We start from the raw sequence: 27768 nt of genomic DNA, 5'->3' as shown, positions 1-27768 counted from the left end.
GGGTCCTGCGTGGCAGCTGGCCCGGGTGGGCGCGTTCTGGCAGCTGCAGGAAGCAGCTTATTCCGCGTCGCTCCCGTTCCGCTCTCAGACACCGGCCTCTGGTGCTCGCGAGGGCAAGGTGACCGGGAGGAGGAGGATAAGTCGAGTGAACGCGCTCCGGGGACCCCGAGCAGGACGGGGGCGGCCCGGGCGCCCCCCCGCGGCAGGCAGGGCGGCTTAGAGGGCGCAGTACTCGCCGGGGCTCTGGTGGATGAGGATCAGCTCCCCGCCGTTCACCTGGATGTCCTCGCAGGAGCTGCTGTGCGTGGTCACGTTCAGGTAGACCTTGTCCTTGAAGGCCAGCGAGGCCACCGTGAGGGAGTTGACGGAGGGGACCCGGCTCAGCGAGAGGAGGGGCTGCTGGCCCGGGCGGTAGTGGAGCGAGAGGCTGAGCGCCTGCGAGAAGTAGCCCTTGAGGGAGATGAGGTAGAAGCCGTCGCAGTTGATGACGATGGCGTTGTCCCGAAGCTGCATGGCGCTGCTGTCCGGCCGGGTGATGATGAAGCCCTTCTCGTCCTCGCACCCTGGGCGGGAAGCCACAGCAGACAGTTAGCTGGGCAGGACAGGGAGAGCCAGTGAAGGGGGAGGCGAGGGATTCGAGCGCACCTCGGCCCTCCCACCGGGGGCTGGGAACGGAACGGGCAGAGCCACGGGGGCTGGCGGGGACCCCACAGCGTGCCGAGAGCACCTGGGGGTGCTGCGAGACGCTGGGACTGTTGGCAGCTCCTGGCCGGAAACAGAGCTTTGGGAATCCCTCACCTTTCAGAGCCGAGGATGGCGGGCCACCTGCCCGCTGTGCTGGTCACCAGGGTGGGTGCAGTGAAGGGCGGGTGTGTCGCTCGCCCAAGGTCGAGACCCGGGCGCAGCCTGCTCCCCCCTACTCTGCCCCACTGGGTCCTCCTGGACGGCTCCCTCCCATGAGGGAAAAAGAGGAAGATGAACTGAGGGCTCTGGTCATGCATGGGGGGAGCAGGGGGGGAGGTGGGGACCAGCTCTGTCCTGAATGGCCACAGCCAGGGGACAGAACAGACCCGGCCGTGAGGCACTCAGGCCCATGCCCAGGGGACGTGCTTTAAATTGCAAAGGAGGACAGGACCTGCTTCCCTGAGATTCAGGAAGCATCACTAAGAAAATGATGGCTGGAGGAACCAGTTGGGATGGGAGATGCATGCCGAAAGTAGATAAGGGACCAAACATGATGACCTCTCAGTGTCTGTGCTGCAAGCCATAATGCCTAAAAGTAGAGAGAGAGTGGAGAATATTGTCTGCCATGGAGGCAGGGGGAGGGTGGAAAAGGGGTGTATACCCGGGATATTGGGGGTGGGGAATGTGCACTGGTGGAGGGATGGGTGTTTGATCATTGTGAGATTGTGACCCAAACATGAAAGCTTGTAACTATCTCACGGTGATTCGATAAAATTAAAAAAAAAAAAAAAAAAAGATTCAGGATGCCCCAGCAAAGGCATATCCATACAGAAACTATCATGCATGCATGATACTCATGCCTCAGCCCTCCCGGGGAGGATTTACAAGGTCATTTCATCCTTCCCCCTTTCTTTTTTGAATTCTGCCGATTGCAGCAACTGAGGGGGCTTGTCTGTGTGGGTGGAGAGCGCGAGGAGACTTAGGCTCTGGAAGCAAGACAGATACTTACTGGTGAACAGCACTCGGATACTCTGGACCGAGGGGCTCTGAGGCGGCCTCTGAGGAGAAGCAGAGAGGAAATGTTGGTTATAAACAGGACAGGGCAGACACGGCACTGATGAGTCTCATCCCCGAAGCAGCGGGGCTGTCCGAGGCCAGGCTTAGAAATGACGGTCACACGTCCCAGCGGCAGTGGGACAGCTCGGACGCTGTCCGCTCTGTCCTGCGAGCTGCTGAGGTCCGCCCTCGTTTCTCTCAAACTCTTTCCAGGTCCTGTCTGGCTCCCGGACCCCAGTTTCCCATGTGGGATAGCAGCCCTTAGGAGACCCTCAGCTCACCCTGGCCACAAAGGTCTGTGAGGAGTGACAGGCGTGGTGGCTTCAGTTAGCTCCTTGGACCCAGCCAGAAGGCCCTGGGGGGGGCTGTTGGGGAACTTCTGTTCTCTCAGTGGGACTCGGAAGATCCCATCTTCAGGGCATAGAGCGTGTATAGCACAGCAGTAGGGTGTTCGCCTTTCACGCAGCCGACCCGTGTTCGATTCCTCCGCCCCTCTCGGAGAGCCCGGCAAGCTACCGAGAGTATCGAGCCCGCATGGCAGAGCCTGGCAAACTATCCATGCGTACTGGATATGCCAAAAACAGTAACAATAAGTCTCTCAATGAGAGACGTTACTGGTGCCCGCGCGAACAAATCGATTAGCAATGGGATGACAGTGTGACAGTGTGATGACTGATTTAGACACTGTGATTTACCAAGTTGTTTGATGTGACACCGTGTGACTCCGGCCCCTCCCGCTGATTCCTCAAGAGTGTCAGGTCTACTGGTTTAGACAGTGCCAGAAACCTCACAGAAATCGGTGCTGTCTGCGTACGTCTGTGTTCTCTCTTGAATACGCCTCTCCCCCTCCTCCCTTTTCTCTATGTTTCTCTCAGTAAAAATTGCTTCACACAAAAGCAAAACAACTTTTTCTCAAGTACTAGATCTTTTCCTACACAGCACTCAAAAAGAAGTGGAACAAAGGAGAGAGGAAAGCTGGTAGGTGAAATGTAGTTATTTGGTGGCTAAAAAAAAACAAAATTCAGTATGGACCTACAAAATATGTGAAATCAGTGAAAAAAAAAAGCAGTTAGAATATTATAAAGTATAATACCAGTCTGCATTGAAAAAATGTTTACAAGTCAATGAGAAGTTATCTGAAAGGCAACGTAAGAAAAAAATGCCTTTGGAAAAAGGAATTGAAATCTTGAGGCCAGGAGTTGGGAGTGAGACACTTTTCTTGATTTTGCACTTTTAGGAGGGAAATTGAAGGGCTGGAGCAACAGCACAGTGGGGAGGGGTTTGCCTTGCACGCGGCTGACCCGGTTCGATTCCCAGCATCCCATAGGGTCCCCCAAGCACTACCAGGAGTGATTCCTGAGTGCAGAGCCAGGAGAAACCCAGAGCATCACCAGGTGTGACCCAAAAAGAGAAAAAAAAAAAGAAAATTAAAGTTAACAGCACCTGTCACCATATCACCCTCCTCCCCTTCAATTAGGACACTTTTGAATTTTGAATTGACACTTTCCCAGTCCAATACTGGGAAGCTGAATTGTAGCAGTCACAACCGAATGATTAAACCCCAGGGACCTCCTAGATGAGTGAGGTCACACAACTTGCTTGCTGACTGTCTTAGCTCACTTAAGGTTCAGCTGTTAACATGCAGGGTGTCTGCCTTGCACACGGTCAACCAGAATTCGATCCCCAGGGCCCCATATGGTCCCCCAAACCCTGCCAGGACCAGAGCCAGGAGTAGCCCCGAGCACTGCCAGGTGTGTTCTAAAAACAAACAACAAACCGAATAGTTGGTGAGGGGAGAGAGTGCCAGCTGGAGTCAGTGCCAGGGCTCAGGGAGGTTCGCCCCCCCTCCACCCCAGGTAGGCAGGAGAGGGGGGGCAGGGCCTCTCCCCCCGGGGTGGAAACTCCTGCACCTTTGCTGAGGTCACGTGTTACGGCGAGCCGGTAAGAACCCGTGTCAGCATCCCTGGGCTGTGTTTGCAGGGCCCTGGCTAGTAGGGCGGAAGGGGTGTTTCCCCGCAGGCACCCCTGCTGCGGAGTCTGGGGACTCAGATCATGTGACTGCACTAACCACGAGCGTGCCCCCTGCAGCGGGGTCCTCCCAAACACAGACTCGGTGCCCAAGTTCAACTTTCGAAACTCCAGCGCAGTAATAGGACTACTTAGGGCCGAGTCGGTAGCTGCCTCTGTCTCTCGGGACATCTTACTGTTACTGTGGCCGACACAGTAACAGACTTGCAGGAAGCCAAAGCACAATGTGAATTCCTGCTTTCTTCTGCTGGCCCGGGGGGCAGCTGGAGGGGGAAGGAGGTGGCGCCAGACCCAGGGGCTCCCGGGTAATTCTGGGTCTCTCCCTCACACACTAACTCGCAGTACTGGACACTGTCGATCTCTCTGTTCTCCAATCTGGAATGCTGCAGTTAAGCCTGACAATAGTGAAGTCAAGGGCTGGAGCGATAGCACAGCGGGGAGGGCGTTTGCCTTGCACGTGGCCGACCCTGGTTCGACTCCCAGCATCCCATAGGGTCCCCTGAGCACCGCCAGGAGTAATTCCTGAGTGCAGAGCCAGGAGGAACCCCTGTGCATCGCCAGGTGGGACCCAAAAAGAAAAAAAAAAGTGAAGTCAAAGCCCAAAACTCTTTAGTCTTCTTTCCGGCATCTGAGCTATTTGTCCACGTGCCACAGGGTAGATATTTTAGTGGCAGCACATTTAGGGTGACATGTCTGCAAATAATCACCATCTTGGCACTTACAAATGTTCCTTTTCACAAAGTTTTGAAGATTTTAAAAATGGGTAAAGATGTAAAAACTTAAAAGTTTTTATGAAATTTTACAGATTAAATTTTAAGGAACTCGTTTTGCAAATGAGTAAAATGATGCCCGAGCCCTTCAGGGAACTCACCCAGGCCCACGTGGACAGGCGCCCTGGCTGCTCCCCTGAACAGCTGGGGGGAGGGGCAGCTTTGGAGAGTGAGGGCACCAAGTCACGGCCAGAAAAACTGAGCTGAGAGGGTAGCGTGCTTGGTCCCGGGGCCGCCCGTGCCCTCCTCGCTTCAGCCCTCCAGACCGTGTGTCTGACGGGGTGTTTCCCGCCCGAGTCTGTGCAGATCGCATGGCTGGGTCAGCCCACGGCGACAAGTTCAGAGAGGCGCGATGATGTGCAGGACTTGGCCCTGGTTGCTGCCGGCTGCCCAGAGCCGTGCCCAAGGCTTGGCTGTGGCGCCTTCTAGTGCCGGGTTAGTGCAGAGCGGAGCCCAGGCGCTCGCCCTGTGTTCTGATGCAGTTAAGAGGGACAGAGTAGAAAGACGCACTCATCTGTGGGATAGAAAGGGACAGAAGGGGAGACTGACACCCAAGAGCAGCAGAGAGAAGGGCCAGGAGGATCACTCCACGGCCTGGAAGCCGGCCTCGCATGCTGGGGGAAAGGCAGCTCAGACAGAGAAGGGAACACCAAGCAAAGGGTGCTAGGAGGGCCTGCTCGGGATGGGAGAGGCGGGCTGGAAGTAGACTATGGACCCAACATGAGGGCCACTCAGTACCTTTAATGCAAACCACAGCACCCAAAAGGAGAGAGAACGAGCAGGGTGGGGTGGAGGTGGCGGAGAAATGGGCTCTCGGCCACCGTATGACTGAAACGCAAACACGAAAGTCTGTAAGTCTGTAACTGCATCTCACGGCGATTCGCTCATAATTTTTTTTTTTAAAGACAGACCCTTCGTGAATGGGCCCTGCCTCAGTTTCCCCTCCCCTTCCACCATACTCCAGTTCAACAATCAGAGCAACCATCCGCTGTCTCACTACAGGAAGCATTATGCCATCATGTCTGTGGGGCCTTTTTCTTATCTCCTCAGTATCTTTCGGAGCCTCAAAACAGACAAAGCCGTGCGTGTCTCGGGTGCCGGGCCAGAGAGCTCGGTCCCCAGGGCTGCATGGGCACTGACCAGCACTGGAGATCGAAAACATTTTCAGATGCTACCTCAGATTGCTTTTGAAGTGCCAACTGCACTTAGAAACAACAGAAAACGAAAGTTATTTTCTGAAGTGTGCTCTATTCCATCCACTTATATTGAGCTGAAACAAAGTATGCCTGTGACATCAACTCCGAGTAGCAGAAACTTAACCAAGGAGCTGCAGCGCTGACGTGACCCCCCGCCCCGGCGGCCTTCCTGCCTTTCTCCTTTTCCTCGTGGTGAAAACTGCCAGAATGCAAACATGTGGGGCTACAGAGATAACAGAGGAGTCGAGGGGCGTGCGGGTGACCCCTGCCCACACGCCAGTGGCAGGATGTGCTAGTAGGCAAGGTGCTCACGGCCCCAGCAAACACGACTCTCACACACTCGCACCTGAATCTGAGAAGGCTGGAATTCTGACCCTGGACACAGCGGGCCCCCGCCTCTCTGTCAGCCTTCTAGCCAAATGCCCCCCCTCTAAGGCCAGACGGTTACGGTGACCACATTCTCGTACCGAGCCTATGAATACAGATGCTGCATTTACAGTGTAGTTGGTTGGACGAATGGCTCCTGCTACCAAAAAATCAAATAGGGAAGTGAATTATATGAAGAATGCCTAAGACCCATTTTTTTTCCCTGAATCTCTAAAACAAAAGCTTCCGCTTTTCACAAATACCAAAAAAAAAAAAAAAAAAAAAACACAAAACCCGGTGGTGAGAAAGCAGAGGTTACTAAATAAACTGATTTGAAGGGAAAGTTGACTTCTGCAAAGGACTTGCACGGCTTTATCTGCCTTTCTGCAGAGTCGCAGGGAGTCTGGTGCGGGAACCAAGCTGTTATCTCCCAGGGGCAGACAGAGGGGCCCTGGGCACACAAGGAGAAACTCAGGCTCACTGCAAGCTCTGTATCTGGGGGGAGGGGCGGGGAAACCAAGAGACCACAACACAGCTGGATGCCCTGGCCAGGAGTGGTCATGACCCTAGTCCCACCAGCCGAGAGCACCAAAACCCCGATGTCCTGGGGAGACAGACAAGCCCAGCGGGAGGGCGCCCGCCTTTTCTCTCACACCCCTCGGGAGGGATGCCTGCAGGGAGGCGGGGAAGGAAAGAGGCAGGCAGGCATCTCGGGACGGGCATTGGGGGGGGGGGAAGCAGTGCCACCGTAGGGCGATAACGCCTCCCCCAGCACGTGCGCAGGCTCCCCTGACAGCTGGGCAGCGCCCACGTCGTAGTGAGGGGCCGGGAGGGGTGTGAGGGAGCGGGAGGAGGGCTGGTCTCTGCAGACCTTCCCTACCATCCCCGGGGGAGAAAGCAGACGGAGAGCGGGAACAGCCCAAGACGGCGGCCTGGGCGGGAGCTGGAGCGCCGTGTGCGTGGGGCTGCGCGCCTGGTGTCTTACCTGGGAAGCGGAGAGGTGCAGGCAGACATAGATGAGGCACAGGAGCAGCCCCAGCCCCTGGGCCAGCGACGCTGCCAGCAGCAGCCTGGTCCTCAGGGCGCCCCGGCCGGGGGCAGGACCCACATCCCCCTCCTGGGGCGGGCGCCCGTCCATCTCTCGCTGCACCCCGGGGAGCCCAGGCGGGGGCGGGCCTCTTCCCTTCGGCCAGGAGCCGGGGCAGAGAAAGCTCGGAGCCCGGGAGCGCCAGTGGCGATTGAAAGGGCAGAGCGGACTCTCCACTTTAATGCGCAGCCCTTGCAGGCAGGCGGGGGACTTCTCTGTGACTAATCTGAATTTCCCCTTTACTGTCTTTTTTTTCCTCTGGGCAAACAGGGAGTTGTTTTTGTGGCATTCCAGTTCTGATTTGAGTGACTGTGACCTGACAGTCAGAGATGCATACGATTTTTCTAAATTTCTCACTGCGCCAGTAACGAAAATGCCGGGTCACTTGGGACCTGTGGATGGACAACTTCTCTGTCCCTCAGGAAGAGACTTAAGGACAGTGCAGATGGCTCTCCTAGGCGCTGCAGGAGAGACAGAGACAGAGCGAGGAGACGGTTACCTCAAGGAACGAGCCCTCCTCGGGCGCCCTGAAGTTACCACAGAGAACATCCCCCTTCCTGTCTTCCTCACACCATGTTCTTTTCATCCCCTTATTTATTTGCTCCTTGCTCAGTGATCAGAGGTCACACACATGGTCCCGGTGGGAGAGGTCAGGTGGCTTTGGGGGGCCTGGGCTCTCTTCCCGCCCGTGTCTCCCGGGATGACGAGACCCCCCACCCCGTAGCGTAAGCAGCTGACTTATGCCAGCTTGGACGCGTAGACTAAGAAGTCAAACATTTCTCACTCATAGAAACTCCCTGAATTGAAAAGGAAAGAAGTGATGACACTGGATGTCCTTTCCTTCCTCGGGGCCCGACCGCTGCCTGCAGGGAGTGCGGTGAGCACGAGAGAAAACCCTACCTCGGCATCAGCAGCGTGAGTTGCTATGTGCGATCAGAAGTTTAAAGACATGACACAAATGCGGAGCGAGTGATGGGGGTCGCTGGCTGCGCCTCGGGGGGCCGCACCCCCTACCCTCCTGTCACCCTGACTTCATACTGTAACAGTAATACTCAGAAGTCTACTGGCGCTCAGAAGGGGACAGCCACCGAGCACAGCCAGCGTCAGGCACCTGCTCGCTCGCTCGTGCTCTCTCTCTCTCCCCCTCCCCCAGCCCCGCGCGGGGGCCGAGACCCCCCCACACTCAGCCAGCGGCTGTCCGTCCCAGACATGCTGAGACGTGTTCTGTCCCCTCGGAGCCCTCCCGGGGACAGTGGCCAGGAAAGGCGGCTCAGGGCCGTGTGTGAGGCCAAAGGCTCTCTCCCTGCTCTCCGGCCTGGCCAGCCCCTCGGGACCTCAAGCCCCCCAAGCTTCTCTCTGCCTTCGTCGCCCCGGCCCAGGCCTTAGAATGCGGCTCTGCAAACCATCCTGACGCTCCCCCCAGCCTCCCCGAGCCCTTGGGGGCCCTCCCTTGGACCCCGGTGTGGTGGCCGCCAGCTGGCTCTCCTGCCTCCTCCCCTCTGAGCTACGCTCCCGGCTCTGACAGGCCCCGAGCACCGCGTGATGAGCACCACCCTCCCTGAGGCGTGCGTCTCTCCAGACACTTGGCAGAGCGGCAGGTTCCTTCCAGACCTGGTCGCTCTCTATTTCCTGTCTCTGAGGGTGCCCCCCAGCTCCCCCGACCCCCCAGTGTGACCATCGAAACTCTGCAATGTGTCATGCATCCACCAGGAGTGGCTCGCCCAGGGAGAGCTGCAGGGCTGCAGAGTTAAAACCGCGCAGGGGGGCCACTCGGGGGAGCTGTGGCATCCAGGCGTGACTCGCCCCTCATGCCTGCTGAAGGCCCCCCAGAGACACGGCAGGCACCCCAAGGAAACCCAGGTTCAGGAAGAGCCTTTCTGAGACTCACTGGCCGCAGGGCTGAACAGTGCTCTTTCAGGCCCAGGACAGGAGGAGTCGCAGAGACGTGGCAGGGGCCCTGCTCCTGGCGGCTGGACTCTGACCCCAGATGGCAGAGATTAGCAGCCTGACTGCGAGTGTGCACTGAAACCGGATGTGGCCCGGCACTTCAAAGGCCGACTGCAGCTCTCTGGTGATATTCCACCCGGCCTCACTGTTCCGACGCCGATTTTCCCTTTCACTCTTGGTGTTTCCTACCTTAGCTTGAATCGACCCCCGGGTATTTTCAGGCGCCATGTACAAACGCCCACAGCCGTGCCAGGGTTGCCCCTTCCCTCCCCGCCGCACCCCTCCTGCAGGGAAGCTGCCTCCAGATCGGGCCCCGAGCCCCTCTTGCCCTCTACTCTGAACCTCAGAAGTTCAGAGAAACGTCTCTGCTCTGTGCCCACACGCGGTTTCCCCAAAAGAAGCTCCAAGGGGACAGGAGGAGACGGAGAGTGGCCAGGGGAAGGAAATGGTGATTCGCCCCAGGATACAGCCCTGCCGCCCGGCCAGGGGCTCAGACCCTGGATCAGACCGAGATAAGGAGAAAGAGAACCCGGAACTAACTGCCCAGGACCAGATTCCAGACAACCCTCCCCTTGGGAAGCCAGAAGGGCTCGTTGCTGCTGGCCCGTGCAGGCGTCCTTGGGGCGGGTCCTCTCGGTGGCGCTCACTCGTGCAAACCCTGCACCTCTGCTCTGACGGGTGAGGGATCCCTTCAGACCCCCTCCCTCCTGCATCCGGAACAACGCCTGAAGAGGCCAAAGACACGCATCTGAAGTGACCAAAGAGGAAACAGCCTTCAGGAGCTGGGCCAGGGAGCTGGTCCAGGGACCAAGACACCGCCATACATGTGACCAGCCAACACCAGCTCAAGCCTTGCCCCCACAGGCGTGCCCGAGTCCCAGCAGGGATGACCTCTCAAGAGGGGCAGGGTCGGGGCTGGAGCGACAGCAACAGTGGGGAGGGCGTCTGCCTTGCACGCGGCCGACCTGGGTTCGATCCCCGGCATCCCACAGGGTCCCCTGAGTGCAGAGCCAGGAGTAACGCCTGTGCATCGCTGGGTGTGACCCAAAAAGCAAAAAAAAAAAAAAGAGTGGGGGGCTCAAGTCCAGCTGGGGTGAGTGATGCCCCGAGGATTATTGCAGGCCTCAGAAGTGTCACTCTGGGCGACAAGGGACCCATCTCAGTGATTCCCAGCAAACCAGGGCAGTGCCTGCTGGCCCTTCAGGAGACCTTCCCTTCCACTCAAGGGCAGACTATTCTCTGTGGCCGCAGCCCACCACAGGCTCCCAAAGAGGAGAAGGGCTAGGGGTGGGCACCCAGGTCATCGTGCAGCTCCTTCTTCTACCTGGTGAAAACGCGCACTGTGAAACTCGGGTAACTAGCTGGGGTCACACCTGGCTGTCCTCAGGGAGCCACCAGACCACCCTCAAAGCGACACCCTCAGCTCCTGCAGAAGACTTAAGCCTACTTTTCATAGTTTCATCTTCCCTTAGACACTAAAATGCTGTTAAGAGGTTTTTTTTTCCATAAACTTACATGCTACAGCCGGCCATTATTATTTTGATTTGTCCTTGTTATAGTCATTGTTTTTATTTAACCATATATACTTCTGTGCTCACCATTTCTTTTCAGCAATTCAGACTTTCCATTGAAAGGACTGACTTGCGGTTATCAATTCTCAGGGGAGGCTTTTTTCCCCTTCCACTTAAAAACTAAGGCCTAACTAGACAAGTTCCTTCTTCACCTTTCTTACAGGGCAGTTTCAACTCTTAGGCCCCAGATTTGTGTGTGGGTCCCTTATTAAATCCCTGGTCAACCAAAAGGTTTTGTTCTAAGTCCTGTGCATCCAAAAGTTCAGTGTGACTACAGTACCGGGGTGGCTGACCTCAGATGCAGTCTGAGCTCACCCTCAGGGTCCCAACCTTGTCTTCACAGGATCCTCTGGATTCCCGACAGAGGACAGATGTGCTGTGAAAGCTGAGGTGAGCATTGTTTCATTTTCCTAAATAAGCACGACGGTCCCGAGCAGTTCCCTGAGCAAGTGCAGTTAGTACACGCACCACGAGTCTAAGCCTTCTCATCCCACACCACTGAAGATCGAGACCCAAGAACCCAGCTCCTGAGCCCGTTGATGACCTTATACCAAAGGGTCCAGTGAAGGGGCTGGAGCAATAGTATAGCAGGGAGGGCGTTTGCCTTGCACACGGCTGACCTAGGTTCGATTCCCAGCATCCCATATGGTCCCCTGAGCACCACCAGGAGTAATTCCTGAGTGCAGAGCCAGGAGTAACTTTGTGCATCGCCGGGTGTGACCCAAAAAGCAAAAAACAACAAAAACAAACAAAAAAAGGGTCCAGTGAAGGCAGAGCTCTGGGGCTGAGGAGCTCAGTGACTCTGTCTGCTGTCTCCTGCACTGGGGTTGCAGGTCAGAGAGCTACAACCGATCGGATTCACCCCGGAGGCGGCGGCCAAGGCTAGGGAACGGGGCTCAGGGTCAAGTTCCTGCACTGTCTGGTTTCCATTCCCCGACACAGCAAAGCAAAGACAGACCAACTTTCAGTATTTCGCAGATCAGGATACGAAAGGGCCCATCTGTGGAACATTCCAGACCAAAAGACGTTACAGGGCAAAATCCAGTACTACAGTAAAATCTCCCCGCCTCCTACCTCCCCGGCTCAGCCTTTCCCAGACGCCCTGTCAGCAGGGCGTGATCGGGGCCAGGGTGGGAGACGGCTCAGGGATCAGGACACAAACCTGCACACAGCTGACCAGGGTCCCGCAGGCCCAGGGAGCCACGGGCTTGTCCTGAGCGCGACCAGAGACCCTCCCTGCGAGCACTGAGCGTGGGTGCGATGAAAAGGGGGCTGAGCAAAGGCCCGTGTTTAAGCAGAGGGTTTTCTGCTTTCTAGACCCAGAAACGCGTCTTCACGTGGCCCTCGGTGCTGGCGTCCTCCTGCAGACGCTCAGAGGGAACCGGGGTCCCCGCTGTGTCTGCTGGGACCCGATGCTGCGGATACGCAAGTCGCCAAGGAAAGGGAGTGTGTGCCGGGGTCTCACTGGGTGACACGGCCGTGAGTGTCTGCAGGCACACAGAGACGCGTCCCCTCGAGTCTGTCTGTACCGAGGGAGCTGCTGAGAGTGCGGAACCTGCTGCCTTGCAGATGACGGGTAAGAAATCACCGGTTTTTGGGGGCTGGAGCGATAGCACAGCAGGTAGGGCGTTCGCCTTGCACGAGGCCGACCCGGGTTCAATCCCCGGCATCCCATATGGTCCCCCAAGTACCGCCAGGAGTAATTCCTGAGTGCAAAGCCAGGAGTAACCCCTGAGCATCGCTGGGTGTGACCCAAAAAGAAAAAAAAAAAAAGAAATCTCCGGTTTTCCCCCTCCAGCCCTGTACATGGCCTCTTTCCCACAGCCTGGGCCACACGCCTGCTTCCTGAGACAGCGTGGTTTAGTACCGGCTGGGTCTGTGGACGAAGCCCTTTGGTGCCGCCGCGGAATAAAGGCAGCTGGGCCGTGCCATCCTTTCCCATTGGGGGCGTCAGGGCTCCTCGCCCCCACGGAGACCTCAGGCCTTCGGGAAAGAGACGGCAGAGGTGGCCTCTGTGCGGTGGGACCTGGAGCCCTCACCCTTCCGACACACCTGCCCAGACCACCCACCCACACGGACACTCCGGCACATCTGCATGTGGCATACGCAAGCAAACCTTAGCCGGCATGTAAATCTCACGCACAAGTATGGTGAGAAGAGCATGAATATGCAAATGAGCTAGGGTAAAATCACCCTCTCTCTTCTCTGTGGGCAGGGAGACGAAAGCTCCAGCACCGAGCCTGGCAAAACAACGCATGGGAGTCCAGCGCTCGGCCAACAGGGCTGTGCCCTTCCCTTGCTTTCTACGGGATATTCCATTAGATCCTCGGAGAGCTCCTTAAGGTACTTAAACCCCACTTAAGTCGCTTCCCTACACCTCCAGGCAGGCCTCCGGGATTAGTGCCTTTGCTCACTTCCGATACGCCAGGCTCTTACCTTCTGTCCCGTTCCTCTCTCCAGCTCCCGTGCACGGCTCACCGGTGAAGGACCGGGGACGAGGGATCCGACAGAAGAAGTGGGGGGGGGGGGGTCCCTCCTCTGCCGGCAGCTTGGCTGGTCACAGACTCGGCGGCACTGGGGCACCCACCCAGGCCGCCTGCCTGTCAGAGGGGGCACCGTCAGGCAAGGGCGAGCTCCAGGCCACCCATACCCCTCTCTGACTCGGGGCCTGTTTCCAGACTGGCAGAGAAGGCAGAGGGAGATTAAAGGGACAGACTAGTGACCAGACGCTTCCTGGGGACCATCTGAAGCAGCAAAGTTATTAGAGGCGCATTAGGGGGAAAAAACAATTCATTCTTAGGAACTCGGCCTAAAAAGAAAAAAAAGCATTATTTTTCCACCCAGACTAGTCTAGATGGAAACTCTGGTCGTCAAATATATTTTAAGGTTTCTGTAAAGCCGGTTTAGCAAAAAATAGGTCCAGTTCTTTTAAATTTTTATAGCTCTCATTATAAAAACAAATCAAATTTCAGAGGTTATCCATAGCTAAAATTGAAAGTGAGGTTTTAAAGGGTTTTTAAACTTGCAAGCAAGACTCTTGCCGGTTTCAGATCACACTCATAGCTGTGCCTCGCCTTCCCACGGCATTTCCTGGCCGGCGTGTGCGGTTCTGCAGGTCGGGCCTGTATTCCTGAGGCTTCATTCACTGTTCCCGACATTATGTCTTGATATTTTCATCCTGAATGTGTCTGCCTTATTTTCTCTACAGAACAATATGCAGACCTAACATTTAGTGATAAAAACAGTCTCTGAGTTTTGAAGTTTCACTAAAGTGCTCACAGACTAGAGTTTACGACAGAGTAGGAAAGCCAGCAGCAGCCAAGACTCCGGAACCATGAAAATCGACATTTTCCACTGTGTCAAAAGGCTTCCGATGTGGAGGAGGCTGGAGCGCAAGCCCAGCCTCAGGCCTGAGTGCCAGCCCCAAACCCACTACTGACTTCACAGCCCAGGGACTAACTCCCCTGCACGCATCTAGCTTTGAGCCTGCAGGAAATCAAAGAGCCGAAGGCCTCACCGTTTTTTTCCCCCCAGCAACCATTTGTTGCGAAATATTGCAAAAAAAAATTTGATTGTCACATCACCCACTGAAAGCACTGAGATTTTTGGTCTTCTGGCTATCAGCAAATAAATGTCTCTCGGGCTCCCATCCTGAGGCAGTAGTCAGCTGCTAAGCACGGTAGCCATTTGTGACCAGAAGCTCTGACCAGTCTTTTTTTTTCTTTTTTTTTTTTTTGGCTTTTTGGGTCACACCCAGCGATGCACAGGGGTTACTCCTGGCTCATGCACTCAGGAATTACCCCTGGCGGTGCTCAGACAATCATACGGGATGCTGGGAATGAGCCCGGGTCCACCGCGTGCAAGGCAAACGCCCTTCCCCGCTGTGCTATCACTCCAGCCCCTGTGACTGTCTTAAGGTGACAGGCACAGGCGGTGTTCCCTGAAGTCTTCTCGGGGAGATTTAATGACTCTGCGAACTTTTCCTGAACCTCAGGTCTGTTTTTCCTCCGTTAAACAATAGTCAAGAGTTACTGACTCGTTTCCTAAATACTTTATCCTCTACAGCGGATACTCTCCCAGGGATGGACCAACCAAACAGGTGCATCTAAGAGTTCTGAAGGAAGGGGAGCCTGGTGGGACGCTTAGAGAAAATGGACCAGCAGCCCGGGGCGGACAGCAGAAACTGCCCGCCTGGGCGGGACCTCCCGGTGGAGCTGGGGCTGAAACCCCACAGATCGCAGCTACACTGAACTGGTTCACGGGGAATGCGCGGTGCAGGTAGAGTCTTACGACTCCGAGGTATCCCCCTTTCTGCAGTACCTTCCTCACCCGAGTGTGTATTCCACAGAGGGCCCACTCTCCCTGAGCCCCCAGAAATAGAAAGAAATCACGGGGGGAGAGGATAACGGGAAGTAGGGGTCAGCGGGCATCAGGACTTCATTGACACCAGTGACAGCAGTGAGAGACAGAGCCACAGGCCCAAACACATTCAAGAGAACTGAAACGATCCCTGCGTGGTGAACTACAGGGACTTTGTAGTGTGCCTGTCAAAGTGACAGGTGAAGCAGGGGTCGGGATGGGGACACTGGAGGAGAGATTGGTGTTGAATTATTGTATGCCTAAAACACAACTGTCGGTAGCACTGCACTGGAGCACTGTCGTCCCGTTGCTCATCGATTTGCTCGAGCAGGCACCAGTAACGTCTCCATTGTGAGACTTGTTGTAACTGTTTTTGGCATCTCGAATACGCCACGGGGAGCTTGCCAGGCTCTGCCGTGCAGGCGGGATACTCTCGGTAGCTTGCCGGGCTCTCCGAGAGGGACAGAGGAATCGAACCCGGGTCGGCCGCGTGCAAGGCAAACGCCCTACCCACTGTGCTATCAATAACTGTGCAAAATCACGGGTCTTTGATAATTTTAATCTTAAAACATCTTCACCAAAACAGGCAATCATTTCTAGATCTCTGAGGGCTTCTTACGAAAACTAAAAAAAAAAATTTCTAATTTCAGGGCTGGAGTAATAGCACAGTGGGTAGGGCGTTTGCCTTGCACGCGGCTGACCCGGGTTCAATTCCCAGCATCCCATAGGGTCCCCTGAGCACTGCCAGGAGTGATTCCTGAGTGCAGAGCCAGGAGGAATCCCTAAGTCTGCATCACCAGACCGGCGGCTCCGAGAGAGGCTGAAGGAGAGAGAGAGAGAGCACTGAGGGGAAATGACAGAGGTGCAAAGGGAAGAGTTTCCTCTTCCCCAGTCCCACACCGACGCCACGCTTACATTTACCCTCAGACACGAGGATTTGAAAAACATGACCTGTTCTGGCATTTGAAGAAATTGTGTTTCTAAAGTCTGTGAAATACGATTAAAGATCAATTGTTGTTATCCACTGCCTCGGATATCAATGCTCACTGAGTCTGCCTCCCATTCTTTGATGCCACAATACCTGGCCCAAGACCCGCTTGAACGTGTCATTGGCGATGTCTCCATGAGAGCTGCGCACACATAAAGATCTACCACGGGGCTGGAGCGATAGCACAGCGGGGAGGGCATTTGCCTGGAACTCAGCCGACCCGGGTTCGATTCCCAGCATCCCATAGGGTCCCCTGAGCACCGCCAGGAGTAATTCCTGAGTGCAGAGCCAGAGTCAGCCCTGGGTATCGCTGGTGTGACCCCCCCCCAAAAAAAAAAAGATCTACCAGATTCTCTCGTGAGGAAACCACGCCAGCTCGGCCGCTCATGGATGTCTGTGGAGCTGTTTCTCCACACCCGCACGTGCTTTCATACTCTGATTTCTGCCAGTAACTCTCTGCATCCTTCCCAATTAGCGTGCTCTTTCCGCCTGCTATCTTATAACAGCCTTAATATCCAAATACTTCAAACTAGACATAGGAAAATATGCTACCAGGGACAAAATGTACATCTCATAAATGATAAGTGTCAATTGATTAAGAAAACGTAATAGTCCTAGCTTTATAATATTTCAACATACTTGAAGTAAAATTGAAAGATCTTCAAGATACGTCTACAGTATAGTTGGGATTTAATAGTGTTCTCCCAGAAAATGATAGAAAATTAAAAGAATATCATAATTGAGCAGCATGAACAACCAATTAATTGTTATTGTTATTTGAAAACATTATACAGATCAAAGACACATGCCTGGTTGCACAGGATTCAATCCCCAGTAACAAAAAAAATGAAACATAAGTGAAGCAGCATAAATTACTTTGGCGCTGCACATATGGCTATATGCTCATTCACATAACACTGATCAATTTTTTAAGTACTGAAATAAAAATAAGTAACAGAAGTCATAAATAAGTGAAATAAATCTGTAAAGAAACATTTAGAAAATAAAAGATAAGCTACATGTCTAATTTATAGAATTGGAAGAGAAATTAAAAATGAAGACGATACAGCAACATTCATAGGCTATAAGTCTATTATGTTAAAATAATAAAAAACGGGGCTGGAGTGACAGCACAGCAGGTAGGGTGCGGCCGACCCGGGTTCGATTCCCAGCATCCCATAGAGTCCCCTGAGCACCACCAGGAGTAATTCCTGAGTGCAGAGCCAGGAGTAACCCCTGAGCATTGTCAGTGTGATGCAAAAATAAAAAATAACAATAAATAGGGGGCTGGAGTGATAGCACAGCGGGTAGGGCGTTTGCCTTGCACGCGGCCGACCCGGGTTTGATTCCCAGCATCCCATATGGTCCCCTCAGCACTGCCAGGGGTGATTCCTGAGTGCAGAGCCAGGAGTGACCCCTGTGCATTGCCGGGTGCGACCCAAAAAGAAAAAAAAAAAAAAGATCAGCTGTGTAGCAAAGATCTAAACAACCTACCAGGAAACTAAGGGAAAAATACGATGAAATAATACGAAATAGGGATAAATTTAACAGAATGTGCAACACTGCCCCAGTGAGACCTGTAAGCACGCACACAAGAGAACGCAGGAGGGCATCTCGCAGGCAGTGCTCAGATGCCCGAGACCCCCTCCCCGCAGTTCCTGGCCAAACAGGCCAGAACTCCTGTTTCTGTTTGGGGGCCCCAGTGGCTGTCCTCGGGGCTCACCCTGACTCCGCACTCGGGGATCACCCGTGGCGGGGCTCGGAAGAGCATCTGGGGTGCCAGGATGAGCCGGCTGTGTGCAAGGTGAGTGCCCTCCCCGCTGTGCTCTCTCCACACCAAGGATGCACTGTAGCTGGGCCCTGGCGTGTTCCGGGCCCCCGGGGCTGTCCCCAGCAATGCCCAACCAGCAGGTGGTGGCGTGAGCCCTCACCACCGCCCTACTCCCGGCCCCCAGGAGAGACGGTTACAGAGCTGGATAAATGGGGAGAAGGACCCCGCGTTAGGGCTCAGAATTCCCGTCACTAAGGTGCAACTCTCCTCAGACTTACCCACAATTCCAATCCCAGCCCCACCTTTTATTGGTAGAAATTGACAAATTAGGGGGGTGGGGTGGGAGGGGGGTGTATTGGGGTTCTTGGTGGTGGAACGGGTGCACTGGTGAAGGGATGGTGGTTTAATCAGTATTTGACTGTGACTTAAACCTGAAAGCTTTGTATTTTTTTTCTTGTTTTCACGGTGGTTCAATAAAATATTTCTTTAAGGAAAAAAAAAAGAAATTGACAAATTATAAAATTTAGATATAAATGAAGACCTGGGTTAGCCAAACTACACAAAATCAGGGGGAAAAAGACCCACTATATGATGTCAAAACAAAGATAGATACTGTATGTCACCACAGGTATGTGGCCAATTTATTTTAACAAAGTTGACAAAACAATTGATTATTGTAAAAGTCAACAAATGTAGGCTGGAGCGATAGCACAGCAGTAGGGCGTTTGCCTTGCACGCGGCCAACCCGGGTTCGATTCCTCCGTCCCTCTCGGAGAGCCCAGCAAGCTACCGAGAGGATCCCGCCCACACGGCAGAGCCTGGCAAGCTCCCCGTGGCATATTCAATATGCCAAACACAGTCACAACAAGTCTCACCATGAAGACGTGACTGGCGCCCGCTCCAGCAAATCGATGAGCAACGGGACGACAGTGATACAGTGATACAGAATTTAAAAAATTAAAAATTAAAAATAAACATAAAAAAGTACTCGTAAGTTTTCTAAAGGAATATGGACTACCTTTGAGTCCTTAGGGTAGACAAAGATTTCTTGCACAAACACAGAAGTATAACACAAAGGATAACAGATAAACTGAACTTCAAAATCCCCTGCTCTTCATCACAGATAAAAAAATGTAAAAAACATTTCATCACAGATAAAAATGTAAAAAACCTTACAACAGAAAATGAAGAAAACCAACCCAATTTTTTAAAAAAACAAAATAATAGTCATTTCACAACATCCCATCCCAAGGCTGATGGGGACATGGAAGCTGCTGTCAGAGCATTAGTCATCGGGGCTTCGAGAGAGAGTTTTGGGGTCATGACTCATCCGAGGGGCTGCAATTTCAGGGACTGATAATAACAGGTGTCAAGGGGAGGTGGAGCCTCTGAATTGCTCATGTATCACAGGTGGAAATGGGAGATGACACAATTATTTTTTAAAATATTTGAGCCATTTCCTATAAAGTTAAATATACATTCATCAGATGACCTAACAATTCCACACTTTAGTAATTCTCAGGAAAGCCAAAAAAATACCTTCCTATTTGACCTCAGGCTGAAAACGCAAACATGTTGTAAAATGTATGATGAATCTATTGGGATCTACCCGTAGAATGCTAATCTGTAATAAAAATAAATTAACATGAAAATTCTCAAAAAATACTTTGCTGGAGACAAAATGCTATTTGTTTCCACTTATAAAATCCTTCAAAAGGCAACACTGAGAGTGGCACTACATCACTGGTACAAGCCATGCCAGGAGGAGAGTGAGGATACGGTTAAATCTGTTTTTCAGTTGTACTGGTAGGTAGGTAGTTGTAAGGTAAATTTCAATCAAGCCAATTAAGAGCTAACCCTTTGGGATAAAATTAAGATTAACCCTTTAGGATAAAATTAAGCAACACTCCAGGGAACGTTTTATGCTCTCAATTCTCACGTCAGTAAGAAGAAATATTAAAATGAACGAGGCACGCTTCCAAGCTCCAAAGTTAGGAAGTCAGGGCCGGAGTGGTAGCAGAGCGGGTAGGACACTTGCCTTGCACGTGGTCAACCCAGGTTTGATCCCTGGCACCCTATAGGGTCCCCTGAGCACCACCAGGAGTGATCTCTGAGCACAGAGCCAGGAGTCAGCCCAGAGCATCACCGGAGGTGGCAAAAGAAAAAAGGGGGGGGGGGGTCAGAGCAATAGTACAGTGAGTGGGTCGGAGCGATAGTACAGTGAGTACAGTGTTGGCCTCGCACTCGACTGACCCATGTTCAGTCCCCGGCGTCCCACATGGTCCCCTGAACACCTCCAGGAGCAATTCCTGGGTGCAGAGCCAAGAGTAACCCCTGAGTGTCACCGAGGGTGGCCCTAAAACCAAACCAAAAGTAAATTTTAAAGCCGTGAGTCCATCACACCAAACCTAACTCTTGCAAAGGAATAGAAACCCCCCCCCTCCGGCCTGTGCGGAGTTTGACCTGTGCGGCCTCGGTGACGCGAGCTGCTGGGGGTCAGGCCCCCGGCGCGAAGGCCGCATTCACAGACACTGCCCTGTCCGTGCCAGGCGCTCCCCTCGCGAGAGTGCCCGGAGCAGGAGCCGCTATTTCACGGTGCCAATCCCCGAGTGAGCCCCAGACTGGGGCTGATTCTCTCAAGCCCACCCCTGCCCTCTCACCCAAGTGCACGTCCTCCCTAACTCCTCAGTTGTCGTTTCTTTGGGGAGCCCGCAGGCAGTGCTCAGGGAGCACCCCCAATGGTTCCCCAGCCATCTGGGCCATTTGGTGGGCCCGAGAGCCTGAGGACCCAGCGTTGCCCCGGCCTGCGGTGCCCAAATGACAGGGGGTGTGTCAAGGCAGGCCGGGCCCACCTGCTCTCTCAACAGCGCATCCTCAGACCCCTGGGGTGCCGCCGGAGACAGGGCCTCGGTGGCACGTGCCTCACGCCGCAGAGGCCCCCCAGCACTGCCGGCCCCAGGACCATCCTGTCCCTGCAGGGCTCAGCAGCACCGTAGCTTTGGGCCCTCAGGTCCAGCCACCTGTCCAGGGGGTCCCCAGACCACCTAAGTAGTACTTGGGAAGCCCGTCCAAAAAAAAAAAAAAAGGGCCTGGAGCGATAGCACAGCGGGGAGGGCATTGGCCTTGCATGCGGCTGACCAGGGTTCGATTCCCAGCATCCCATAGGGTCCCCCAAGCACCACCTGGAGTGATTCCTGAGTGCAGAGCCAGAGGGAACCCCTGAGCATCGCCAGGTGTGACCCGGAAAGGAAAGAAAAGAAAAGAAAAGAAAAAAGAAAAGAAAAGAAAAGAAAAGAAAAGAAAAGAAAAGAAAAGAAAAGAAAAGAAAAGAAAAAAGAAAAGGAACAGGGTTTGGGGAGCAGAAGGCGGGGCCTTTTCTGTGACCTGATGTAGGCGGGCAGGTAGGGCAGAGCCCCGCCCACGGCAACGGCAGTAACAGCCCTGACCTCATGGAGAGCTGGGGCCCCGCTGTACTGGACCCTGAGGAGGCTGGACCCACCACCTCCAACAGATGCTCCTGCAGGAATGAAAGTCAGGGAAGGAATTTCAAAAACCATCCCCAATCCCAAGCCCCTGGTAACCTCCCTAGCAACGGCCTCTGACCTGGGTAGAAGCCGCTTGTGGGGGCAGGTTGGAGAAACCCCAGAAAGGCCACCTCGGACAAAGGAAGCGCGCGCATAGGATGCCCAAGCCTTTGCACTGCCTGCGCCCACGTGGCCGAGCACATGTGGTCCCTGAGCACACGTGTCGCCCGCATCTCCCCCACTTGAGATGGGGACGTTCATGCTTTCCTGTCTGATGCTGGGGTGTGTGTCGGGATCTCTCCGCCCTCGGAGAAGCCGGGCTCTCTCTCGAGTGCGTTCCTCTCCTCTCTCTCCCACTCTCTCTCCCTCCTTCCCCTCAAACCCTCCAAATAAAATCTGTCATTTCACTGCTCGTCCACTCCTGAAATTCCTTCCTGCCAAGCGAGACAAGAACCCAGCGGCCCTGGGTCCCAGGTGCAGAGGTGGATCAGAGAAAGTGACCGTCTCTCTCCTACCCGCTTCACAGGAGCCACCCGGGGGGGCCGCCAACACCAAGATGTCTACACAAGAGAAGGCGCAGGGTCGAGGCGGCTCAGTCCTGGTCTCAGGGGAGGCCTCCCGGGCACGACACGGTGTCCCTGCAGGTAACCTGACGGCTGAGAACAAGCATTGCTGGAAAACAGTGTTTTGTGCAAGATCCAGATCCACCCAGCACAGAAATCTGGAACTAACGGGACGCACACAGAAGCCTCACCCTGACGCCCGACTGGAACGATCCTGGTCGTGCCAATGCTTTGCTGGGACATCCTGACGCCTTGCTGGCAAATCCTGACGCTTTGCTGGAACAGCTGCTCTACAGGGAGGCCCGGCCGGGACAGGTGGGGTTCCAGGAGCAAGGCCGGACGAGGCATGAGCAGGGCGGCCACTGCTGGGAGCCCGGGCGGGGAGAGGAGGGGAGTGTGCAGTGGACAGCCCCGAGCCGGCCACACGGCCCCACGCTCCCGCCGTTCCGCTGAAACCAAGGCCGGACCCCGGCGGCTGAAAACGCTGCAAAGGCCAGGCCAGGATTTCCGCTGCGGTGGGCAGCGCTGGGGGAAGTCCAGGCCCGGGCCTGATCTCAGGGACAAGCGCTCCCCTTCAGGACAGGAACTGAGCGGGCGGTCACGGGGAGAGGCAGCAAGTGAGACCAAAGCGACCACGACCACATCAAAGAAACAGAGAGCGAGACTTGGAGGCGAGCAGACCCTGGCTTTCGGGCCTTCCGGGGGGTGGAGGTGCCAGACCCCCGCTCCTCCCACAGGCTGACCCGGGCTTCGTCGTCACAGACTCTCGGTGTCGCCAAAAGCTGGAGGGTTTGCTGCTAGCGGCGTTTCCCCCAAGCCTCGGGTGGCACCAGCCAGCGTCCAAGTGCCAGGAACGGAGTCAACGGCCTGGCTGGACTCCGCTCGGCGCTGTGTGGTTCGGGGCCACCTAGCCAGGAAGAGGGTGTCTCTCCTCCGAGACATGGATGCCTGACGCCCAGCCATGAAGAACTTGGTGACTGCACTGAATTTAAAAAAAAAAAAAAACAGGGGCTGGAGTAGTAGCACAGCGGGTGGGACATTTGCCTTGCACACGGCAGACCCGGGTTCGATTCCCAGCATCCCATAGGGTCCCCTGAGCACCACCAGGAGTAATTCCTGAGTGCAGAGCCAGGAGTAACCCCTGTGCATCACCGGGTGTGACCCAAAAAGCAAAAAAAAAAAAAAAACTGCACTTGATCAGCCGTAGAGAATCTCAACGGTCCCGGAGCACTCGGTGATCTGGAATGATCTCCTCAGGGTCGGGATTTCCCCGTGAGTACCTTCAATTTCCCACCCTAGACATGTCCAAGACACTTCCAAACGCTCCGTCCAGATGCCTCCCGATGGCTGCGCACATGCATAAGTGAAACAGAAGGGAGAGCCTGCCCTGCCCTTTCGGAGAGAAATCACTCCTTCCCCCACTGAGGCACACCTAACAACCTTTTAACCATTTTTTTTTTATTTTTGGCTTTTTGGGTCCCACCCGGCAATGCTCAGGGCTGACTCCTGGCTCTGCACTCAGGAATCACCCCTGGCGATGCTCAGGGGACCCTATGGGATGCCAGGGACCGAACCCCAGGTTGGCCACGTGCAAGGCAAACGCCCTCCCCACTGTGTTATCCCTCTGGCCCCGTAACAACCTTTAGTGTCTGGGTAAACAATGCAAACTGTTGGGATTCTGCTCCCACTCTGGGGCTTTGGAGAGGCGGCCCCCCGGGAGAGGCTGGCAGACCCCACCCCTGCTGGTGATGGTACTCCAGCCAGTACGAGCCAAAGGCCAAAGAGCTGTTGGGGGAACACGGTTTGTTTGCACGACGATGGCCTTTATGGACTGTAATTACCAACTTCATCATTTCAAATGCTCACTCCAGGGACTGGAGCAACAGTACAGCAGGGAGGGCATTGGCCTTGCACGTGGCTGACCTGGGTTCAATTTCTAGCATCCCATAGGGTCCCCCAAGCAACGCCAGGGGTAGTTCCTGAGTGCATGAGCCAGGAGTCAGCCCTGAGCTTCACGAGGTCTGACCCAAAAAGCATAAATAAATAAGTAAATAAATAATAAATGCTCACTCCAAAAATGATTCATTGATCAAAAAAGAAATTAATTTCTTGGGGCTGGAGAGATAGCACAGCGGGTAGGGCGTTTGCCTTGCACGCGGCCGACCCGGGTTCGATTCCCAGCATCCCATAGGGTCCCCTGAGCACGGCCAGGGGTAATTCCTGAGTGCAGAGCCAGGAGTAACCCCTGTGCATTGCCGGGTATGACCCAAAAAGCAAGCAAAAAAAAAAAGAAATTAATTTCTTTCTTTTTTTTTTTTTTTTTGCTTTTTGGGTCACACCCGGCGATGCACAGGGGTTACTCCTAGCTCTGCACTCAGAAATAACTCCTGGCGATGCTCAGGGGACCCTATGGGATGCTGGGAATCGAACCCGGGTCGGCCGCGTGCAAGGCAAACGCCCTACCCGCTGTGCTATCGCTCCAGCCCCAGAAATTAATTTCTTGATGCTTCTTGATATACAAAACAGCCCCACCAGGGTAGGCTAGCTTCCTACACAGACTTCCAACAACTGGCTGATGACCATTGAACAGACCTTAATTTTACTCCAGTCAAACCAGAAAACTTTTTCCTTTATAGATTGCTTTTTAAAATCTTTTTATTTTGGGGAATTTTGGGGGGGAGGGGAGCATACCCCATGGTGCTCAGGGCTTATTCCTGGCTCTGTACTTATGAATTACTCCTGGCAATGCTCAGAGGATCATACAGGATTCTGGGTGTCAAACCCAGGTCTGCTGCATGCAAGGAAATGACCTCCTCACTAGACTATTGCTCCGGCCCCTTTAAAAAAAAAAACAAACCTTAAGAAATGATCCTCGACCTGTAGCACTACAGAGGAAATTACTTGCCAAAAATGTCCTGTTATTCGTTCTCCCCTGAGACTCGACCTAGGCGGCCACACTTTGGGGTAGCCGCTTTGCTGCTGACTGACCACAATCCGGAGGCCAGCTAGACTACTTTTGGTCCCAGAAACTGCCTGCAGCCATGTCTCTAGACTGTGAACTAAGCCACTGCCCCATACTGCCCCAGGAAGGGAAATGATGCAATTTCTAACATAAATCTCCCTGGACTTAGTTACTAAAATACTAAAATACAGAAATCCTACACCTAAATGAAGAGATAGACTTCGTATCTCTTCATTCTCAGCAATGGAAGACTAATTATCAAATGCTTACTTGTCAGTAGGGCTGTTTTTTGGGAGAAACTCCAACAACAATAGTGAGTTTTGGGTTGAAATATGGAATGTAATCAAGGCAAAGAGAACAGTTACGCAGGCGGGGGTGGGGGTGGGGGTGGGAGGTATACTGGGGTTTTTGGTGGTGGAATATGGACACTGGTGAAGGGACGGGTGTTTGAGCACTGTATAACTGAGACATAAGCCTGAGAACTTTGTAACTTTCCACATGGTGATTCAATAAAATAAATAATTTAAAACACAATGTTCTGTTATTTTTCCCTTTCACATTTAGGCCTTTAATCTACTTTAATCTGCCACTTTCCCATGTCATCCAAATACCCCAGAATCCATGTCCCAGGTCTGCTTCAATTATAAATCAAATGTATCTAGGTAAGGGGGGGGTTTTATCTTTTAGCCTGTTTCTATAGCTTTATCTCAGGGGATTACTGTATTGTAGTAGCATGAAGCTAGCAGCAAGGCAGCACCTGGGCCGTTCACGGAGACATTAAGAGTCTTCACGACACCACAGCCTCCGTCCCTCCAGGAGGTGACCCTTGCGGACACGGGAGACGAGGCCAAAGCGCCCAGATGTGACCTGTATCTTCATGAAATGGAACTGTCTTTTTTTGCTATTTTGGGGGGAGGGGTCACACCCAGCAATGCACAGGGCTTACTCCTGGCTCTGCACTCAGGAATCACTCCTGGCGGTGCTCGGGGGACCCTATGGGATGCCGGGGATCGAACCCAGGTCGGCTGCGTGCAAGGCCAACACCCTCCCTGCTGTGCTATCGCTCCGGCCCCGGAACCATCTTTTTGTTTTGTTTTTTTGTTGTTGGGTCACACCCGGCGATGCACAGGGGTTACTCCTGGCTCTTCACTCAGGAATTACCCCTGGCGGTGCTCAGGGGACCCTATGGGATGCTGGGATTAGAACCCGGGTCGCCCGCGTGCAAGGCAAATGCCCTACCCACTGTGCTATCACTCCAGCCCCGGAACCATCTTCTTAAAGGGATGGTTTGAAAACTGCAGACGTGCATAGTGCAGAAAAGACCCCCAAACTCTCTCCCTAGTCCCTCCCCTAGGGACAGCCCCGAGACACTAACCGACAGTGCCCCTGGGTGGATGCACACGCCAACTTCCCTTAAGCAGGACCCCTCTCGGGGACTGCTCCATGTAGCAGAGAGCATGACCCCAGGTGACAAGACCCCAGGACCTGTCTCCCCGTCTTTTTACCAGTGACACGGTGGACGGGCCGTGCTTTAAGAAGCGACGCGAGCGTTTTCAGAAGACCATCACTGAAGCAGTTTCCCTTCCCCACTTGTCGCAGTTTCAGCCACACTCCTACTGCCGAGGTGTGACACAGTCATCCCTCGCTATCCTGTAGGTTTCGGCCACCGTGTCCACTGATTCTGTGCGTGTGCGGAATAAGGACATGCAGTTTGTGCTAATTTCTAGAACAGAGACACTCTGGTTGGCAGCAGCTCTGTTTCGCTTCACCTAGAACTTGTGACAAATACAGTCTGTACTGCCTGACTTGCCCAGACAGACCCCAGAGCCCCCAAACGCGACCACAGCCTCACGCCATGGCCGTCCTTCGTGTTCTGTCGAACCAGGGTGGAGTCTGGACTCGACCCTGAAGCAAAGGGAGTGCGGGCCAGAGGCTTCCTACGAGGGGCACAGCCAGGCCCGGGTCCAGGTCGCATGGAGTACAGGCCTGATGTTCAGTGCTCAGAGCTTGAGAGGCACAGTCTGTACCTGGGGGTGCTGGGGGGAGGGAACTCGGGGCTCACACATGGCACAGCGTCGGGTGAGTGACCAGATTGCCCCAGCTAACGAGGGCGGCTTACAGCAGGGCTGTCTCCGGTACCAAACGGACCCTGCGCAGGTACAGATCACTGATGACAATTTAAATAAAACATCTCCCCTTCTGAAATGCTCTCCAGGGAGCTGGAGTCACAGCACAGCGGGGAGGGCGTTTGCCCTGTCGTGGCCGACCCGGGTTCGATTCCCAACATCCCATGGGGTCCCCTGAGCACCGCCAGGAGTGATTCCTGAGTGCAGAGCCAGGAGTAACCCCTGTGCATCGCCTTGTGGAACCCAAAAAGCAGAAATAAATTAATTAATTAATAAATAAGTAAAATGCTCTCCAGCCCCCAGAACCTCTTTTTACAACAAGCTTAGGGGGCTGGAGCGATATTACAGTGGGTTAAGATGCTTAACTTGCATGCAGCCCACCCAGATTTGGTTCTGGCACCCCGTTATGCCCCCTAGGAGTAAGCCCTAAGCAGGGCTGGTATGCTCCCCCCAATAAAACCCCTCAAGAGTCAAGTTGTTTTTTTGTTTTTGTGTGTGTGTGTTTTGTTTTGTTTTTTTTTTGCTTTTTGTGCCACACCCTGCGATGCTCAGGGCTGGCTCCTGGCTCTGCACTCAGGAATTACTCCTGGAGGTGTTCGGGGGACCCTATGGGATGCTGGGAATCAAACTCGGGTCGGCCGTGTGCCAGGCAAACGCCCTCCCAGCTGTGCTATCGCTCCAGCCCCGAGGAGTCCAGTTTTGAATCGGGCAGGCAGGCAGGGCAGGGAAGGGTCCCCCACCCCCCCACCCCCCGTGCAATGAAGGAATAA

At 54.1% G+C, this 27768-nt stretch overlaps 1 protein-coding gene and 1 long non-coding RNA gene across 3 annotated transcripts in view; one reads left to right on the top strand and one right to left on the bottom strand.

Annotated features, from left to right (window-relative positions):
* The first annotated feature begins 184 nt into the window (after positions 1-184).
* LOC129399582 (uncharacterized) lies at positions 185-15530 on the top strand. Its single transcript, XR_008627188.1, has 5 exons — positions 185-318; positions 11049-11095; positions 12023-12281; positions 12921-13048; positions 14771-15530. It is a non-coding gene; the product is annotated as an uncharacterized LOC129399582 (long non-coding RNA).
* TNFSF4 (TNF superfamily member 4) overlaps positions 217-27768 on the bottom strand; it is a 61139-nt gene continuing 33587 nt past the window's right edge. The window contains exons 1-3 of one of the 2 annotated variants that reach the window (XM_004613867.2): positions 7086-7390; positions 1694-1742; positions 217-563 (exon numbers count right to left, since the gene is read on the bottom strand). In XM_004613867.2, the coding sequence (XP_004613924.1) occupies positions 217-563; positions 1694-1742; positions 7086-7238 (549 nt within the window). In that variant the 5' untranslated portion in view covers positions 7239-7390. Of the gene's footprint in view, positions 564-1693; positions 1743-7085; positions 7391-27768 lie in introns of those variants that run through there. The other variant, XM_055119834.1, reaches the window with a different exon arrangement.

Source organism: Sorex araneus, chromosome X, assembly GCF_027595985.1.
Source record: "Sorex araneus isolate mSorAra2 chromosome X, mSorAra2.pri, whole genome shotgun sequence".
In the NCBI taxonomy this organism is placed as follows: Eukaryota; Metazoa; Chordata; class Mammalia; order Eulipotyphla; family Soricidae; genus Sorex; species Sorex araneus.
This window is presented reverse-complemented; position numbering and strand designations above follow the sequence as displayed.